This window comes from Nannobrachium achirus (genome assembly GCF_963921795.1).
Source record: "Nannobrachium achirus genome assembly, chromosome: 18".
NCBI lineage: Eukaryota > Metazoa > Chordata > Actinopteri > Myctophiformes > Myctophidae > Nannobrachium > Nannobrachium achirus.
In genome coordinates this window covers 45,171,146-45,190,807 of record NC_137825.1, presented here as the reverse complement: position 1 = coordinate 45,190,807, position 19,662 = coordinate 45,171,146, and the positions used below count along the sequence as shown (strand labels likewise).

Here is a 19,662-nt window from a genome sequence, read left to right as displayed (position 1 = left end):
GAGATCAAATAGTTAAGTTAGTAGAACAGCAGTACATTCTTGTGTGTAATACTCCAGTAATTACATTTTTATTCTGCAGTCTATCAGTAGTCTGTGTACTACTACAGTACTACTAGTCAAAACAAATGTATTCGAAATAGCGTGCTCCTCCTCATTGATGTCCAATGAATGATTGATCCGTCCGTCGTACAGAAGTGTTGCGGATCATCATGTGTGTGACAGACATATCGTCGTACGACGACGTATAAATCACGCCTGCTGCCCTGTGCGAGGTTCGCGGGGTTTCTCGCGAGAGAGCAGCTGTGTACTTACTTACAAGGCACGCAGAGAGAAGCGTCGGTTCGTCAGTTTTTGGGGAGAGACAACAGTGTTGTGTTGTGGAGAAACGCAGGCTACAAAGGATTCTTCCAATACAAATAACGGAATGCAAGTGGAAGTGGATTTTTTTTGGGAACATTTTTCAATAACATTCCAACAAAGAGCTTCTGCCGCGTGAGCGTGGAACGCGATTTTTCCTTTATGTTTGCCTGGAACGGGGGGCTTTCAGCTTCCATATGAGGAGGGGGGGCTTCGGAGTCAGGAAACAAGTAGGTTGCGAGCATAAATTCGTTCATATCGTGGGTAAATCAAACCCGACGCTTATAATAAACCACTGGTGGGTGGTTTTGTCGAGTTCCCCGTGCGAAGAACACCCGTGGGATGCGTTATAGGTAGGTGGCCGTGTGGAAGTGCGTGGAAACAGCAGGAGTGGAGTGTTTAAATGCCCTCGGCTCGGGCCATCTCGCCACCTTGCCTGGAAAACTCCCCACCACATCTCTCTGACCATCGCCATGGTCAGTGCTGGAAAGTAATTGAGTACATTTACTCAAGTACTGCACTGAAGTACAGTTTTGAGGTATTTATTTTGTACTTTACACAATTTCCAATACTTGTACTACTACTACTCCACTACATCTCAGGGGCCAATGTTGTGCTTTTTAGTCCACTACATTTATTTGGCAATTTGAGTTACTTTGCAGATATAAATTATACTATAACAAAACATACATTAACCACGTCTTTAGCCCTATTATATGCCTAGGCTATTTAAAAATGACCAACACTTCGGTGCTTTTACTCGAGTACATTTTGAATCCAGGACTTCTACTCGTAACAGAGCATTTCTACATTGCAGCATTGATACTTTTATTCAAGTAAAACATGTGAGTACTTTTTTCCACCACTGGTGCACACACAGACTTCGTCTCTCTCTGGCCGCAAACGACGTCGGTAGGGCAGGATTGGAACGTTGTTGTGGATCCGAGCAACTACTACCGACTACCGAGCAGCACTACTAGATCCCTGTGTTAGAGTCCTGTCTCCTCCCGCTGGACAGAGGTGAGATCGAGGCGAACATCAACAACAAACTGACCTCCTTTGTGCCTCCAGTCCAGATCACACGCTCCGCCGTCCTCGGTCACGACTCTCTGCTATGGATAAACTCACCATCATATCAGGATGCCTCTTCCTAGCTGCGGACATGTTCGCCATCGCCAGCATCGCCAATCCAGACTGGATCAACACGGGGGAATCGTCTGGTAAGTTAGGTGAGGGCACAAGTTATATTCCTTCTTTATTCTCTCTATCATTTGCATTGGCAACTCCTAGACTTGGCATTGCATGGTGTCGGTGATTCCAAATGCAAAGCTATCATATAACCTATTTTAATTGTAATATGTTGTTTGGGCTGTCTGAGTCTGTCTCCTATATGAATATGAGTGCTTCATCCTTCAGTATGATACTTTTAGTGTAAACTATGAAAAAGATAAACCGCCGTGGGAATCGTAGCATCAACATCATGTGAAATACAATACATCTGCACTGGATCTGACTGAGTTAACATTAAGTCTTAATGTTAACTCAGTCAGATCCAGTGCAGATGTATTGTATACCTGTACTTAATGATTAAGATTCTATACATACATACATAGACTATTTAGTATAAATAAGGTCAAATGTACAATCTTTCTAATATGCATATAGACCGCATCAATCGCCAATAAATATATGAATGGATATACTGGACAAACTGTCTGTCCAATAATTTAACCCAGTTTGATTTATATTGATTCATTTTAACTACGTGTTTCCCTTTTTTGTCTTTAATGTGGAAATACCCATTTTATTTTTTGTCTTTATTTTATTTGAAAAAAGTGTTAATCAATCAATCAAAAGTGTGTAGGCCTAGTCTATCAACAATGAATATATGCAGTCCTGGGCAAATGTGTCTCCATTGTGCATGCATGTGTACCCTTTAGTTTAAACTGTTATAACCTGTTATTACATCTTGTTTGTGTTTGGTTAGCACAGTCTGTGGAGCACATCACACCTACATTTCACTGCACTACAGTATACTTGTATGAGTGAGAGACAAATAAAACCTCTTTGAAGTGCACCGGGGTCAGTAATCCCAGAGAACACAACAGTCTGTGTAGTGTAGGTCTCATATGGGGCTGGTCAGGCTCCGTTGTGGAGCCTGATGGCTACATGGCACAAAGGACTGTCCCAAGTTACGAATGTGCTCCTTGTTGACTCTCTACTAGCTCATCATAGATGGGATGGGAGGGCTTCGCCAGTGTCCTCAACCTCCCGACCGCCTCCAGAATGTCCAGTTTAACTCAAACTACACTACTGAGCCTCCTCACTAGCACGTTCAATTTGCTTGATGTTGGGGACAATGCTTCAGGTTTTGCATACAGAGCTAAAGGTTTCTTTTTGTCATTATGCAGTATGTTCACATTGTGCGACCCACCGACCCCCTTTCAAGGCTGTGTCTAAGCGCTTCTAGGTGTAAAGTACAAAAGTACAGGTGGGAGACCAGTCCACTGTAATGCTAAAGTCTTAACACCTTAGACATTTGCATATTTTAGTTTACAGTGTTCTACTAAGGCACACTAAAAGTTTAAAAACATGCAGACTACTCTTCAACACACTTGGAGTCACAAAAGCTCTTCCTCAGGCAGCACTGGCAAGGAGGGACAGTTGTTGTGACTCCAAACGTGTTGCCAAGTAGTCTGCATGTTTTAGTCTTTTGTGTGTTGGTTTTTATTTTTTGCATTGTACAATTGAATGGTCACCCACCATCTTTCACTTGGCACCTTTGCCTTTTTGGGAACCCAAGGACTAAATTCACATCAAATGAGCTTTATTGGCATGAGAAACATCTGTTTAACTTTACATTGACAAAGCTAGTGTGGAAGAAATCTCCACTTTTTTGTGTCACTTCTTCATGTCATAGCCAGGCATGACAGACTGACATGACATGACATGACAAAAGTGTTGGGACAAATTGTATTTAGTGTTTCGTGTGTATGGGTGTTTGAGTCAGCCATGCTTGTGATATATAATATAGACAGGAAGAATGGACCTATGGACCTATAGCCACGTGGAACTTATTAACAATAGTGTTTGACACTGAATTGTAGTTGTATTTCCTCATCTGTTTAGTTTACTTGTTCAAGGTATGTGAAAAAATACAGGCGCGAAGGGGATAAAATGATACAATCTACTTAATCCTTCAGATACCAGAAGATACCACATAGTTTTCACAGTAGCGCACTAGCCAAGCACATGGACAAAAGCAAATGGTGTGTATCACTACATTCGTGTCAACTTGCCAACCACACGAATTGTCGTGCAGGTAAATCAGTAAATGATAAGCAGAATGTGTTGCAAAACCAGGCAGTCACCCACCAAATTATCTTAAAGGGTTTGTGTGTGATTACTGACCCGGCCACCCTGCCTTTTCATTCTGGAAAATTAAACACAATTCAATTTGTTATCGGTAGGGCCTCTGCCCTCCCATTCCATCCAGCATGTTGTAGTATGAAATCAGGCAGAGATGCAAAGCTAAAAGGCTCTTGTTCCACTTTAATTAACCTAATGGTAATAACCTGACCAGGGGAAGTGTTGTTTGTAAATGGAGATGTATGCAGTGAATCTTAATTGGGTCTCGTGGGGAGGAAAAACCTTTCCTTTGAGAGAACTAAGGCTCTCTAAGCCCAATTATGACGGAAATTGACTTGGCTAGAGGCGTTTGTGTGGTGTTTGTTTTAGAAGTGAAAAACATTACAGAATCGGTGTATGTTGGTGTTCCAACAGGGCGGTGCTCAGACGGTGTGTTCGCCTACACTGGTTCTGTTGTGCTTTCTCACCACGTCTGAGGAATTTATAGAAAAGGGGGGAAAAAATCTGAAGAGTTTGGATTTTCCTGTGATGTCTAGAGGTGCTTCCAGCTTGGCCGGGCGCTCCATCAAACACTGTGTTCACCGTGCTCGCAGGTGGGAAGTAGGGAAGTGATTGTAGGATTGTAGGTTGCTTACAGGTCCGTAAACATCCGGTTCAATGCTTTGTCACTATTCGCCAATTGAAGTCTATGTAGAATACCTGGCCTGATGGATGTCCAGGTATTCTACATAGACTTCAACATGGCCTCCAATAGATGGCTCTGATATGGACATATGGACACACTAGGTCAAATGTTGGAGCAGCAGGCACCACTGAAAAGGAACAACAAACAGATAGAAAATATTTGCCACACCCTGCAGAAAAACATTTTATCTCCCCAAAACCAAATGCCCAGAAGAACTATAAAACATTTTTAGGCTAACTCGTGTATCACTATCCTTGAAAATTGGTTAGGGACTGGGTGCACATTTTTGAATGTATACCCCAAGGACTGAGAGCACTTGTGATGTTCTTCTCACTATGTTAACATTGATTGAGTCACTGAATACTTTAAAAGGTACAGAGGTACAGTTATACAATGCTGCTAAAAAGATAACACGAAAAGCCACGAGGGCTTGTTTCCATTGTTGGTCCTGTGTATTCAATTCATCAAGACATAATAAAGACATACAATACTATATAAGAGGTCATCAATACTAGGAGCTGTAAAAGTATATTATTTACAGATAAACGGTGGGGGGTGATATTTATTTTGCCAAGACTTTGTCTAGGTCCAGTTGCAAATCGCAGACAGGTGCTCTTTTATGGCAGTTTTGAAGGAGGTAGGGAGTCACATTCTTGATGGCTCTTGGTAGGACATTCCACATTTTGGTGGCATGACGCAGAATGAATTCATCCCCATCATGTTTGTGCCAAATCTGAATGTTGTACCTGTGGTCATCACTCACAAGTAGTCAAACAGATACATGGGTCCCTTGAGCGTCTTGAAAACCAGGCCCATAGCAAGCTGCTGTACCCTGTCCTCTAAAGCCCTGAGCATCCCACCCTAGCATAATGAGCAGCCCAGGGGTTAGTGTCCTAGGTGTGAGGTTAGTTAGTAGTAACCTGAAGAGTTTGTTTTGAGAAATTGAGAGGTCTGAAGTTTTGCTTTAAACGTCTTTGAGGTGCTAGAATACCATACCAAAATGACATTGAATGAGTGCTCCAGCTAGTGTCCTCAAAGCATTTATATTGACCAACAAGGAGAACCTGCCCCAAAATCCTGTTCTTTGATTGACTTTCTTGATTACTTTTGCCATTTTCTTTCCACTTGAAAGATTGTTCTCTATAATACAACCCAGGTAGATGATTTCTTCTTTCCTTGTGATAACATTGTCACTCACTGTAAATTCTTTGCCCTTACCGGGTTTAATTTTGGACTAAAATAGAATGGATTAAGTTTTCCCCAGGTGTAGTGACAGCTATCAGCGTGCAATATATCTGTGTCCGAGACCAGGATACAACCAGTTCAAGTTCAATCCCACATTGCACTTGTTGTTGCTCACCACATTCTCTCTTGTAATGTAGTCATCATCATGACATCATCTAGACGGCAGTCTCACAGATGGTGACAACTCTAGCTCATTAGCCGCTGTTGTGACATTGCTGTCTCACTTAACGCAAACCTGCTGTTTCCACACTGTGTTCATTCTATCCTCTGTAATAATCCCTGAGGCTTTGTCATGCAGGTGTGTGTGTGTGTGTGTGTGTGTGTGTGTGTGTGTGTGTGTGTGTGTGTGTGTGTGTGTGTGTGTGTGTGTGTGTGTGTGTGTGTGTGTGTGTGTGTGTGTGTGTGTGTGTGTGTGTGTGTGTGTGTGTGTGTGTGTGTGTGTGTGTGTGTGTGTGTGTGTGTGTGTGTGTGTGTGTGTGTGTGTGTCGCGCGCGTGTGTGCGCCAACCACCCTGCAACTCAAGTAGGTGCTTTGTTGTAAGTTTAGAAACTGTGGGGAGACTGGAGGGGACTCAGGAAGTGCTGTTTTTAGCCCCTTAAAAGACGTGAACAAGTTCTAGCTGCTTATAATTATACTGTACATTTGTAGGAGAGTTACACAGTAGCACTATTTACATTCTCACTCTCTCAAAATGAATAATACTTCAGGAACTTAAATTGAACTGTACAACTGCCAACCTCGGAACACCGAACACGTTTCACAGATTGTGCTTAACAAACAACTCTCTTATGACAAGTCAGAAATCAATATGTATGGGATATTTAGCCTTTCTTTCATAAAATGCTGTCCATGGAGTCACCCAAAGGCAATGAATGCAGTCCTCCATTTGTTTTGTTTCCCCACAACAGCTTCCAATGAGTACAATAGTAAAAGGAACTTTCGTCAACATTAGCAAACGCTATTAAGAGACGGTCAGACGAACTAGCAAGGAACTTTGTTTTGGTGAAATTGTAAAATGGTAGAACCAGAGGAGGAGAATTCTGGGCTTCATCTTAGTTTTTTAAACGTACTGTTTATTGAGTATTTTACTTTATAGAATTTTACATAATCACAGGTCATACTCTGAAGTTCTGAAGTATATAAACAAGGTGTCTCAAAATAGCCAAGAAAATAAGTGGGTAAGTGGATAAATAAATATAAAGAGTGAGAACAAAGATAAATTGAATAAGGTATAAACAGAGTAAAAAAAACTCTGGGCATTATCTTTCATGAGTATGACATGATAAAAGCTGTTGTGAGGAGTCCTTTGTAGTCAGGCAGCCGGGGCCTTGAGCGCAGATGCTTTCTTTATCTCCACTGGGTCTCACACAGGGTGTGTGTGCAGATGCAGCCTATTGTACTGTAAATCATTTATATTTGCTTGATCAAAACAAATGGTTATTTTTTGCTCCACTGCCACGAACAAATCATGATTCCCTCGGTCATCAGCTACTAGAAAAGGAATGATCTGGTAGTTTGTCAGTCGAGAGTTTTGTTTGTTGTTCAGCTGTGAGAAGTTCAAGAATGAATACAGGATGGATGCATAATGGATGGACAGACCATGACCACACACAGACTCAAGATGTGCGTGCATGGAGGTCTTTGACCAGTCCTTTGAGAGTACTTTTGAGTCTCTGTCACAGCCAGTGACTCACCATCTGACGTGGAACCCCGATTGGTCCTTTTCCACTCCTCCTGCACGCCATCGACATAGAATTATTGGCCCTTCTCTCTCTCTCTTTCTTTCCTTCCCATTGTCTCTCGCTCCCTTTCTATTGGTCCAGGGCCGGACTGGGACATAAATTCGGCCCTGCATCTTGGCCCAGACCGGCCCACCACAACTGGCGTGAACCGCGAACCGAACATAGAAGATCTACAAGCCCACAACGTGTCGAGGCAGCGATGTGTTGTGGGCTTATATCAGCTGTTAAACGTTTGGGTGTGACTCCTGGGCCACAGTAGCCTGTGATTGGGCTACTAGGCCAGTATTCAGATGATAGACAAGCCAATGGGCCAATCATGTGATGTCTCTCTGCTCTGTGGGCCGGTGCTACGGAAGGATTGGCCCTCTCCACTTAGTGGCCGTCCAGCCCAAAAATGACTGTAACTAACTATCCTAAAATGGTAGCAAAAACATTTATTGTAAAAATGCTCCTCTGTTTGCCTTCATTGATTGAGAGGTAGATCGTCTGTCCGTCCCCTTCGCCCTTCATCTGTCCCCCTAGCTCCCTGAACCATCCATCCATTGTTTGCTGCTGGATTGTGGTTGTTTCAGTCCTTTGCCCCAGAGCCCAAATCTTGTCATCTGGGAGGTGATTAGGTCTCTGTTCCCTCTGTGGAATACAGAGAAACATGCCCAGCTGTCCACATGCTTGATAAATGATGTCATGGGCCCAAAACCGTCCGCACTCATTATGAAACAACAAAGAGTCCACAAGAAGCTTTTGTATTTGCTCAGGACTGGGTAATGAGTGAGAATATAATAATGTTCAAATAAGTAAAAAACTATAAAATTAGTGTCTGTTGTTTCCTTTTCTCTTCATCCCCTCCCCTCCTTGTCTCTCTCACTATCTTAATCTCTCTCTTTGTCTCTTCCTCCATCTTTCTCTCGGTGTCTCCCACCTCTCCCTCTTTACCTCTCCTCACCCATTCCTCTCCCCCACTCTCTCTCTCTCTCGTTCTAGGCTCTCTGACGGTGGGTCTTGTGCGTCAGTGCCAGACCATCCATGGACGGGAGCGGATCTGCATCCCCCCCAGTCTCCCCCCGGAGTGGGTGACCACCCTCTTCTTCATCATCCTGGGCATCATCTCCCTCACCGTCACCTGTGGCCTGCTGGTGATGTCACACTGGCGACGAGAGGCCACGCGCTACGCACGCTGGGTCGCCTTCACTGGGAGTAGGTTTCCCTTCCCCTCCCTGCCCTACCCTGGGTGATGTGTACATTTGTCAAACAGCCCTCCTCTGAATCACGATTGAATACCAGTAAGACTCCCTAATCGGGAGATAAGCGACCGTTAGGTCGGATGTAAAAATCGGCCTGATGGTGGCGCTAAATGGGACAGATCCATGTTGATGACATGAGTGTAGACATACTGTGTACCGATTTGCGTCATTTTAGGGCAGAATTTGTTGGAGCAGTGTCCAGAAATGACGGTCGCAATCATACACTAATGACATGCTTAAATAATGTGACACCTAGCTGTACAAAATGATGGAAGATTTAAAAAAATATATTGCTGGTTTTGGTCAATTTGGTTGAGAAAATGGTAATCTATTCCCAAGCTGTATTGTTTAATGATGAGATTTACAGTGATGCTTTTGTTTAGAAATGGAGATACTTTAGTAGCTGACCACTAAAACGTTATCATTCAATATTGAGCTGTACTATTATGATAATATCTTTGTCATTTTGACCCTGGATATGATTCATCACAATTTACATTCTTAATGATTTGTGGAATAAAATACTTGGATTACACATTTACACATTTTACATCATCTTTACCATTTTGAACTATAGCAGGCATTCCAATTCTACTATTGCTGATATGCCAGACCAGTCTTATCAATTGTGGAAACTGAAATGGCAATGTATGTTTATTCATAAGCCATATTTTGCAGCCCTAGTGTACATTTGATGTTAACATTTGGTGATGCATGTATGCATGCTCATCATTTCAGTAAAAAAATAAAAGCTTTTAGGTTTTAACAAGGATGAGCATCTCAGTGTCTGTCTGAGTGGCTGCTTGAAAGCTGTCCTAGATGGAGCTGTTTCTATTTTTATGAGCTGAGATGGAGCCTGTCTGTATTAGCAGCTGCAGTGAGGAGCAGCAACTGTTTTTTTTGTACTACTCTAAAGACAGAGAGCGAGACATGCACACAGGCATTGAATAACATTTTGTTCATTTCTGAGTTTCTTCGCTATTGTTGACATACCTGTAATAGTTATGGTATAAATGTGAGTGTGCATTGGATATTATATACGTATAGTCGTATATATGTACATATAACAAACAGAATGTTTCACATTAAAACAAACGGCATCTCTTTTTCCCCACCTCTGTCTCTCTTACTGTCTCTCGTCCACAGTGGTTCTATTCTGCATGGCGGCACTCATATTCCCGATAGGCTTCTACATCAACGAGGTGGGAGGTCAGCCGTACAAGCTCCCTAACAACACGGTGGTGGGTTCCTCCTATGTGCTGTTTGTCCTCTCGATATTCTTCACCATAGTGGGGCTGCTGTTCGCAGGCAAGGTCTGCTTGCCCGGCTGATACATTGGACCCGCGTTTCCGCTTTGCGTTCTTCAGAGAAGTGCAGCGCGCGGGAGGCATTTGGCTGCTAGCCTATCATCAGAACGATGCGTAGACCAGGTGTTTCTGTGGGGTCTTAACGTACTGATGCGGCTTGGTTACCCCAGTATGTATCCGTTGGATAACCTGTAAGCGCTAACCTCAGACTGGGCAGGTGTGAGAGGGATGGCGGTCCTCAACGATTTAATGGATGGGCAACCGACGGATGAAGAGAGCGGAAGCTGTGGGAAAGAGTCACAGGAATGACATATCGGAATAGAAGCCAGTTCCATCGTACACACTACAGTAGGGGTCATCAGCAGGGGGTCCGGGACCCCTAGGGGGTCCTCAGAGTCACTACAAGGGGTCCTCCACATCTTTGTGTGATAGAAACCTTTATTCCTTTTTTATATTAACCACTTGAATCCTAGTGTCCATATTTGGAGAACTTTAGCCAAAAATAGCAGATCTACAAGCTCTCAACGCCTCGCACTGCGAGACAATGGATACAATCCATTGTATTTTCGGCAAAGAGGTTTTGTAGGGGGGAAAAAGAGCAGACCAAGTACACAGTGAAAGGTCAATGTATTAAGTATTGACGGTTCAAGTGGTTAAATATCGGAAAACACAAACTGACATGAATCCAAAATACACTGATGTTTGTGCTGTCAAACAATGAAATTATATGGAATCTATGAAAAGGTTATGGGGGTCCCTGCTTCATCTCTCTCTCAACTATGGTGTCCGTGGCCTGAAAACGTTGAAGACCCCTGCACTACAGTATCTCAATGACTCCTGACTGTTCTGTCTTTGTAAGAGAAGACCACATGTCACAGAATGTCATTTTACATTAATCTGTCAGATTTCTTGGGGTCTGACAAGGTTATGCTTTCAGGAAACTGTTTATGTTAATATGAGGATCATGCAGAAAGAGGGGCCAGTAAATGGAGGAGGAAAAAAAACATTGTATATGTTAATCTCTGGGTAACATGTACAGTAGGACATGAAGCTGTTCTCTCTAGGATAGTGTCTGAACTCTTAAGTCAATCAATATTGGAGCCAGTAAACACAACAGCAGGTAAATGCTCTACTTGAGGTGAAGTTTCAGTTGTAATCCCCTTTTGTGTGGCAAATGTGTTAATTCGCCGCATTGGTTTATTATATTGGAAATGATAATTATGCACTGCATCAAAGAGGTCCATAAATCTATCAGATGTCTTCTATGTTTATACAGGTAATTTGTTGCCCAGTTTCTGTATATGGCAACAGAAAAATGGAACTGAGTTATTCTTAGAAGCACTGTGATCATTCATTGATCATTACGGAGAACCATTTCACTCGTTAGTTCAACTCTTTCTGAAGGTGGACTGTTTTGATGATAACCAATTCACACCATTATGTGATATAAATGAGACAATTGGCTTTAGTGTCTGTATATGTGTAACTTGATTGATTTGTCCCCCTGAAGTAAATCTGGTGTAAAAACTCACTCCTAAGGTGAAGTACCACCACCATTGAACAGATGACCTTTTCAGAGGAGAGTTGGTAGACGTTTAAGGTCATGTGGTGCTCTGGAGCAGTAGTTACAGTTACACTAAAACAAATGTTCTCCTTTAGTTCTCGCTTCTTTTTCCACCATCGTTCTTCTCAGCTAAGCTGCTGCCTGATATTTCCATCCACTTCCATCATGTGAGGGATCTGTGAGGTATATTGCACTAAAGTACTCACAGGATATTAAAAGTTGCCATGGAAACCTGATAGAAAAGTTTTTATTGTTGCGCGAGGTGATGGTGACAAAGTGAGAGTTGAGTGTGTTATCTGTGTACAGACGGCACAAAGGTAACAGCAAGACCAGAGACCAATGTTGTTTGCAGAGGTTCACAATACACCCCTCTCCCTCCTGTTGTTGTCAAAAGCCAATATTCAATATGCTTCCTGCCTCTGACCTTCTATCACATGGGTCTTCAACAGGGGGTCCGGGACCCCTAGGGGATCCTCAGAGTTACTACAGGGGGGTCCTCCAAATCTTTGAGTGATAAAACGTTTTGTTTTTCTCCTTTTTTATATTAACTACTTGAACCCTAGTGTCCATATTCTGAGAACTTTAGCTGAAAATAGACGATCTACAAGCTCACAACGCCTCGCAGCACAAGGCTATTTTTGGCAAAGAGCTTTGGTAAAGAGGGGGAAAAGAGCCAAAGTACAGAGTCAAAGGTCAAGTTTATTAGGTATTCACGGTTCAAGTGGTTAAATATCTGAAAACACAAATTGACATGAAATCCTAAATACACTGACGATTGTGCTGTCAAATACTGAAACTATATGGAATCTATGAGAAGGTTGTGGGGGTCCCTGCTTCATCTCTCACTCAACTAAGGTGTCCTTGGCCTGAAAACGTTGAAGACCCCTGTTCTATCAAATTCAACCAGCCTCAAAAGTGCTGCTATTCAAATACTTTTTTTTTTCTCATTCTCTGCAAGTGTACTTACAGTGTCCTTGCTCGGTGCTTTTACACCCGCTTTTCATTTTAGACTTCCCATGGTTTCCATGGTAACAATTGTCTGCTATTGGGGCATGCTGGTAAGTAGCTACATTGATGAGCATGTCCTCTCGCTCTTAACGTGGACAAGATTGATCAAAATGTATCCTCTTACAAAGTACTAATGATGAAAACGGTACTCTCAAGCACAAAGAGTACTTCAGTTCCCACATTTTTTATGGTTTCAAAAATGAGATGCGTTCCGAGTGGTGGTGTCAAAATGCATTTCTTTCAAAACACTGTCTTTGAGGCGAAGTAATTCAATTTCTTTTTTACTGTAAATAAAACCCAGAGAAACATCTTGATAATTTGTCAATTCAGTGAGTTGATTTTAAATTGAAAGTATAGCGTAAGTTAGGTAAAAATGGAAGTGTTCAAATGGTTTTAAAACCACTGATTTACACTACATACTCCCAAAGCCTTGTAAGATCCTAAATGTAGATACAGTTTATGCATCACACATGAAAAGGACAATGTAATCCATGAGAATGTTTATATGGAATAACATATATAGAAAAGTAACTTTTTTAGATTAGGTTTGTGGTGTCATAGCAGTCTTCATCACTGTTCCATTGCATGCAGTACAAATGAACACATGTATTGATACTCATATTTAGTACAGTGACAATTATCGAAAAAAGCTCAAAGAACATAAGATCTTACAAACTAAGAATCTGAAGAAAATACACCTCAATCTCAAAACAAAAAAGTTATAAACCAATAAGCATTTGAATTACATTTGGCACAGAGTACAGTACAGTAAAGTTGCAGTCCATTAACAAAAGCATTGCGCAAATGAAATGTCATTTCCATTCTCGCCACAAGGGGGAGGGCATGTTCTCCTGCTGTAGTTCAGTCTTACACTAGGGTTCATATGGTTAATATCCAAGTAGCTTTGGCCCCAATGACTTAAATAACATCTTTGACTTTAATAACTTTCAAATACATCAAGACATAGTTTAGGATACTGAGGACAAAAATAGTAGTCTCCTTTCTCAAGCGCATCCTTTATACCAGTGGTTCTCAAAGTGGTCTTCAGGGTTAGGTTAGGTTCCTTTATGGGGACCCTTACAAGTCTGTAACTTTGTGTACAAATGGAACCATTTGTACACGCGTCCATCCGTTAGTAACGCGTCCATAGTAGTAACGCGTCCATCCATCTTCTCCAGTGGGATCCATAATCAGGCATCAGGCGTTAGTAACGGGTCCATTTGCTTCCATTTTGTACACTGTCAAAGTTAAGGGGAGACCTTCAAAAGTCAACGTTTTAGAACCACTGCTTTATACTGCTTCTGTGTACAATATCTGTAGAAAAACTGGAGTTTAGCAACGCATCAGCCACACAAGTTCCAATGCCCGCAGAGGCAGTCCAGAATCGGTGCTGTCGAAATGTCCCACAACTTGCATCCACTTCCAGGCTTCCAGTAGTACATCAGGCCATGGCCTGCTGCTGGAGTCTGGCTGTGTGGGCGGCCATGAGGAGCAGCAGGCCAGTGAGGACCTCCAGGACATAAGAGAGCCAGGCCAGGCCCAGGGACCAGCCGAAGGACGTGCTGACCAGGGCCAGGTACTCCGGCCCAACTCGCCTCTTGGTCTCAGCCAGGGCCTGGTAAGAGTACACGATGTACAGGCTCACACCACACAGGGTCAGCAGGCCTAAGGCGAGAGGGGGGACATCCGTGATTTTGACAGTAAATTATGATGAATTTTCAGTCGTATAGTCTTTTGAATAAAATGTAATTTAGTAACAGCTTAGTTTTAGTCTACAGTTGATTTTGTCTACAAAAATGTATTTTGGCAGGAGCTTGGTGGCGTTGTAATGCCTGATTTTACACTTGGTTGCATGCTGAAAATAGCCGATCTACAAGCTCACAACGCTATTTTCGAAGCACAACACCTGAGCTCAACCAAACACGAAATTACTTGTCTTTTTAGGTCTACTGGATGATCTGGATCTTTCTAGTTTTTATTTGTTGACGAAATTGACAATATATTTAGTCATAGTTTTAGTCATCATAGCTTTTTTTTTTTTTTCGTGAAAAAAGGTAGTCGACAAACATTTTTCGTCATCGTTTTAGTCGACAAAATCAACACCAGAAGACATTGAGCACACGCAGACAGCGACCACTCACTCTTATTTACGTCATACTGAAATATGACAAATTGTCCCCAGTGTGAAATTATTTTGTAATGCGGGACAATATTGAAACACAAAGCCGTGCGTCACTGTGTGACTGCGTGGGTAGAAACGATACACACAGAGCAGACACATTCATGACATGCATATGCACACGTAAACTCTACCACAACCCAATTATTTCAAATCGGAGCCATCATCAGTGTACTCTCTAACAATCATCAAACCACCCAAGAGGCCCTGCTTGAACACTCATCAAATTGAACATATTAAGAGGGAACAATAACATCTGCTCTTGGCCACAGAATATCCCACATCACAAGGCGATATCACAAGATCAAAAGGAAATGTACTGAGTACTGACACATGCATTTGGCTTAAATAACCTTAGTCTTCCTAAAGATTTGATCAACAGAAACACACAGTCAAGGATTGTATAAATAAAACAATATGTGTTTTTGCCATTGTATATTGGAACGTATAAATCAACATAAAATGTCGGTTTGCCTTTTAGGCTTTGTAAATAAAAAATGCACAGAGCAGATATGTATCCGATTTGAATATTCAAGGACGTGACTGACAATGACCGGTACCAATAATTAAAATAAATACTATGGCCAAACAACTTTCAAAAGGTTTCAAAAATAATGGATCGCTTATTTTCAGTTTTTCCAAATTATTATTTATTTTACAATTTCTGCAGATGTGTGGAAACGAGTTACGAGAAACAATTACGATTATCTCAAATAATTGCGATCAGCAATAATTCAGTTCAAGCAAGGGCTTCTATAGTACCGCGGTGTGTTTGTTGGGGAATAGTAGAGGTATAATAAGCCAGGGGAGGCTTGCTAGGGTGGAAGTAATAATTATTTAATCACTTAAGTTATTATATCCAAGTGATATCAGATAGGAGAATTGCAGAAAGGCTGCCTTCCGGTAGCTTGTATCTATTTAGTTCACAGCGAACAGATGGAAGTCTGTTGTTGCGCACGCGCACGCACGCACGCGCACACACACACACACACACACACACACACACACACACACACACACACACACACACACACACACACACACACACACACACACACACACACACACACCGTGTCATATGTTAAAAGTAGCAACTTGTTCCTGTACAGTGTGTGTCCACTGACTTAGAAAAATGGTCACATTCACATTTTCTGCTGTTGTAGATCAAACAAAACTACTTGCTACAAACTATGTCACACTATTGATATTACTGTACATGCTGTACATTTCAGTTTTATGCTGATGTTTTGTATCTTTTTGAATATTTCTGCTAAACTATAGGCTACTTGCTGTTACTATAAACCTTGTTCATATCAACAGTTTCATGCATGGATACAACCAAATATCTTATCCCACTGGCCTTTGGAATGGATTGGTTGCCATGTTAGAGCAAATAAAACCAACCTACCTTAGTACAACAATGGAAGCAATGAATACAACAATTTTAATGTCTAATCAAGTATACTGTACCTGGTATATACAAAGGTGTGATTTAATGGTAGTGTACCATAAGCTAATATATATTTTCTTTTTCTGGCTTCTGGCTACTAACAGATCTTGTTCATGTCAGTGTTTCATTAGCTTAAAGATTTCAGTAAATTACGTTCTGTCAGGGAACACAGATAAAAAAAAACACAAACAGTCACACACATGCATGCGCCTGTCTAACAAGTCAGAGGTATTAGACGATCCAGAAAGGTTCACCGGATCAACTGAAGTGAATTGAGTTAGTCTAATTATAAAATTAGATAAGCAGTGGAAACACTGGCATCAAAAGGAAAGCAATCCCAAGCCTGGGCAGCGGCGGGGTGTCAAGGACAAGATGGGACGTGCAGTAGTGTGCAAAATTCACAAGACAGGTCCAATCTAATTCTCGCCTTGATTCCATTTCATATGCCTCCATGTGCTGCTGATTAGTTGGTGGATTCTCTCACACAAGGGCCTCCGTTACCAGTGTCATAAGGTGTTGATTGGAGCATGACACCGGGGGGACCTATTTTGGTCCATGCCTTACCCCTAAACATCTTTGCCTTTTCTTACTATTTTGCAAAACATTTTTAAATTGTTCAAATAGCTGTACTACAAGCTCACAACATGTCGATGTAGATCGGATATTTGAATTATTAAAAAAGTTTAGGGATAAGGGTTAAGGCATGGAGGGAAATACAGCTGAAGGATGTTTGCAGAAAGCCATGGATCCTGCACTCACACTCTGGGTTTAGATGAGCTGTAACAGGTTAGTATTTAATAGGAAAACAAATTCACCTCAAGCATTCGTCTTCCTTCCACCTTCGCCTTCACGGCGTAGGGTGGCGGTCAGCCCGGACATAGGAGAAACTGACTCGTGACCAAAAGCGTTGCCGGTTCGATTCCCCAGACCGGCTGCTTTCTGCAAGGCACTTAAAAGGCCAGTTTCTCCAAAACTGGTTATAGGGTGGCAGCTTTAATGTATCCACATGAAGCAACGTGCTGTTAAAAAGCCTCAAACTGCTTCCCAATCCAATTATGGGGACGTAGGGCTCTATGAAAGGCCATGAGATCACCTAAATCAGTAAGGTTCATACTCTGTGGAGCATAAAGATGCACATTAAATTCCATGGCAATCCAGCCAGTAGTTTTTTATGTTGTTTGGGACCAATGTCCGCTATAGCAAAGCTCACATTTCATTTTGTCATCCTCGCCCTTCAAATGCAAGTCATATAAGGCCTTGTCCAGTTTGTCATTGTCGAGCAGGATTTAACGCTTCAAGACAACAATCAGGCGAGTAAATACTTTTCCAAATTCCACGTGTTTGTGGAGCTGCACATTTTCACGTCAAAGAAAAGCATAGGGAGAATGATGATGAAAGGGTAAGAGCTTTCTCATAGAGTAGACTGTACTGTTGTACTGGGTTGTTGGCAGAAGCCAGGAGACCGTTTGTGGTCAAGGACTATCCCAGTAATCTGACCTTGTTTGGCATGTTACGGTGTTTGCTCAGCTCCGTTTTTTTCCCTCACTCTTTCTCTGTGATATTTGTCATCTTTACACTTCTTAGCCAATATGGTAAGAAAATCCAATTTTCCCCCTGTGTTACGTAAGAGCTTGAGGGTCTGCAGACAGAGGTAAACGGGAAAGAGAATGAGTGTGGAAAAACAAGGTAAGTGGACTGGACTGGAGTTACATTTTGTTCTCGCCAGTGCATCCCGGAATCGCCCCGTCTACAAAGTAGCCAGCGCTGAGAAAAGACATCACCTCTCAGGCCCAGACACACCATTGAGCAGAACTGATGGAATTGTTTCAACGAACGTAACTATAGATGACTTACTGCACACAAAGAAGTATGAGGAGGTGCCAGTGAGCAGGGTGGGGCTGCGTGCCATGGAGCTGACCAGTCCGCAGATTCCACCAAACACCAGCAGGACAAGGCTGAGGGGGAGAACCACCACAATGACACTGTGCATGTCTGTGGAACAGCACAGGCATGCACACGCACACGCACACGCGCACGCGCACACACACACACACACACACACACACACACACACACACACACACACACCATTATCCTCATTTACAACAGTGCCAAGATAACAAAGGCAACTAATTATTAAAAAAATATGAAAGGATGCAGGTACATGCAAATACACACACCATATGGCAACAGCCGTTAAGAGTGCCCTGACAATGGAACTTCATTAATGTCAAGCAGTATAGCCTAATTCAGGGGTTGTAATAATGACGATTAAATGAGACTTACTCAGCATGTGCAGCTCAGACTCAGAGTAGTTAGAGGCGTCCGCTGTGAAGGAGTACACATTGCCACCTGTATATATTAGAATAAAAAAGGGAGTAAGGGACGTTAAGGAAAATCTGAAAACATAATTGCAAATGTATTCCGTTGTTAGTCTTCATAGAAATTCTACAAATAGAGTAGTGCGAGATTAATACCTCTGTAATAGAGGTATGATAATCAGTGGTATTTCCAATACTTTTACTTCTATGGATCCAAATATTGTAGGCCTACTTACATTTATTTGAACACTTTAGTTACTTTCTAGATTTTGATTAGGCCTATTAGGCTATATTAGGTCTACAAAACATAGCCTACATTAACCACTTCAACCCTATACATTTCGGCCATTTGAAAATAGCAGATCTACAAGCTCACAATGCCATGGATTGTGAGCTTGTATATCTGCTATTTTCAAAAGATTTGTATACATTTGAAAACTTCAAATGGGACATTCTGCATAATAAAGTAGGGGCCTAATTTCTACTTTTGGTAGGCTACTTTAAGTACATTTTGATACCAACACTTTTGTACTTTTTACTCAAGCAATTTTTGAATTCCGGACTTTTAACAGAGTATTTCTACATTGCCGTATTGATACTTTTACATAAGCAACAAATGTGAGTAGACCTACTTTTCCACCACTGATGGAAAAATACTACCTACTACTACACAGGCTAAACGCTTACCCTTTTCCACGATTTTCCACAGTCCCGAGTGGGAGCTGACATCCTTCAACTCGCTTTGGTTCAGTGGATTAATCTCGATAATGTACCAATACTCGCTGCCGATAGCTGCTGCCAGTAACGCGAAGCTCAATATGCCAGAGATGCCCGCAGAAATCACTAAGGTGCCAAAAGTTATCCTCATGATTCTGCTGTAGACGCCACGGATATATCACCTGCGATCGGTCCTTTTCGTATTTGGTAAAGGGATGCGCGGATTCCTTAACTCTACCATTTCAGTTTGAATTGAAATATGCCAAATGAGTAATTAGATGACTGATCGTGCGTGTGGGTGGCGGTCTAAAGAGATTAAAAGCAACAGCTGGACAACAGGGAGCTACTGGCTAGGAGGCACGAGGTTTTTTTTGGGCACTGGCGCACTTTCACGCACCAATCAAGTTTACACCGTGCGTAATCAAGTCCATGGGGGTACTGGGGTAGAATAGATCATTGTTTCCTAAACAGTGGGTC

The 19,662-nt window shown here is 42.0% G+C and overlaps 3 protein-coding genes across 5 annotated transcripts in view; 1 reads left to right on the top strand and 2 right to left on the bottom strand.

Annotated features, from left to right (window-relative positions):
• Positions 1-19,662, bottom strand: part of LOC308302755 (cytohesin-3-like) — a gene marked incomplete at its 5' end in the record, with an annotated part of 171,421 nt that overhangs the window by 87,917 nt on the left and 63,842 nt on the right. The gene's annotated exons all lie outside the window — the stretch shown is intronic.
• LOC308303234 (uncharacterized protein C16orf52 homolog A-like) lies at positions 594-12,556 on the top strand. Of its 3 annotated transcripts, XM_080747560.1 has the most exons (5): positions 594-895; positions 1,238-1,377; positions 1,429-1,586; positions 8,380-8,592; positions 9,786-12,556. In XM_080747560.1, the coding sequence occupies exons 3-5, from the start codon at positions 1,472-1,474 to the stop codon at positions 9,968-9,970; spliced, it is 513 nt and encodes a 170-aa protein (XP_080603686.1). In that variant the 5' UTR covers positions 594-895; positions 1,238-1,377; positions 1,429-1,471; the 3' UTR covers positions 9,971-12,556. The 3 variants fall into 3 exon arrangements, with proteins under 3 accessions (XP_080603686.1, XP_080603687.1, XP_080603688.1); XM_080747561.1 differs by having other exon boundaries at positions 1,238-1,577; XM_080747562.1 differs by lacking the exon at positions 594-895 and having other exon boundaries at positions 1,281-1,377; positions 1,429-1,577.
• tmem235b (transmembrane protein 235b) lies at positions 13,851-19,336 on the bottom strand (the record flags this gene model as incomplete). The annotated part of the gene is given in 5 exon segments (XM_080748308.1): positions 13,851-13,977; positions 13,979-14,183; positions 18,002-18,139; positions 18,434-18,499; positions 19,156-19,336. Coding segments are annotated over 5 exon segments (717 nt in total).

Excerpts from the sequence above, each read along its gene's own strand:
- LOC308303234 (XM_080747560.1), top strand. The coding sequence starts at position 1,472 with ATGGATAAACTCACCATCATATCAGGATGCCTCTTCCTAGCTGCGGAC. Across the intron at positions 1,587-8,379 it reads GGAATCGTCTGGTAAGTTAG|GCTCTCTGACGGTGGGTCTT; the intron begins GTGAGGGCACAA and ends CTCTCGTTCTAG. Across the intron at positions 8,593-9,785 it reads CTGGGTCGCCTTCACTGGGA|TGGTTCTATTCTGCATGGCG; the intron begins GTAGGTTTCCCT and ends TCTCGTCCACAG.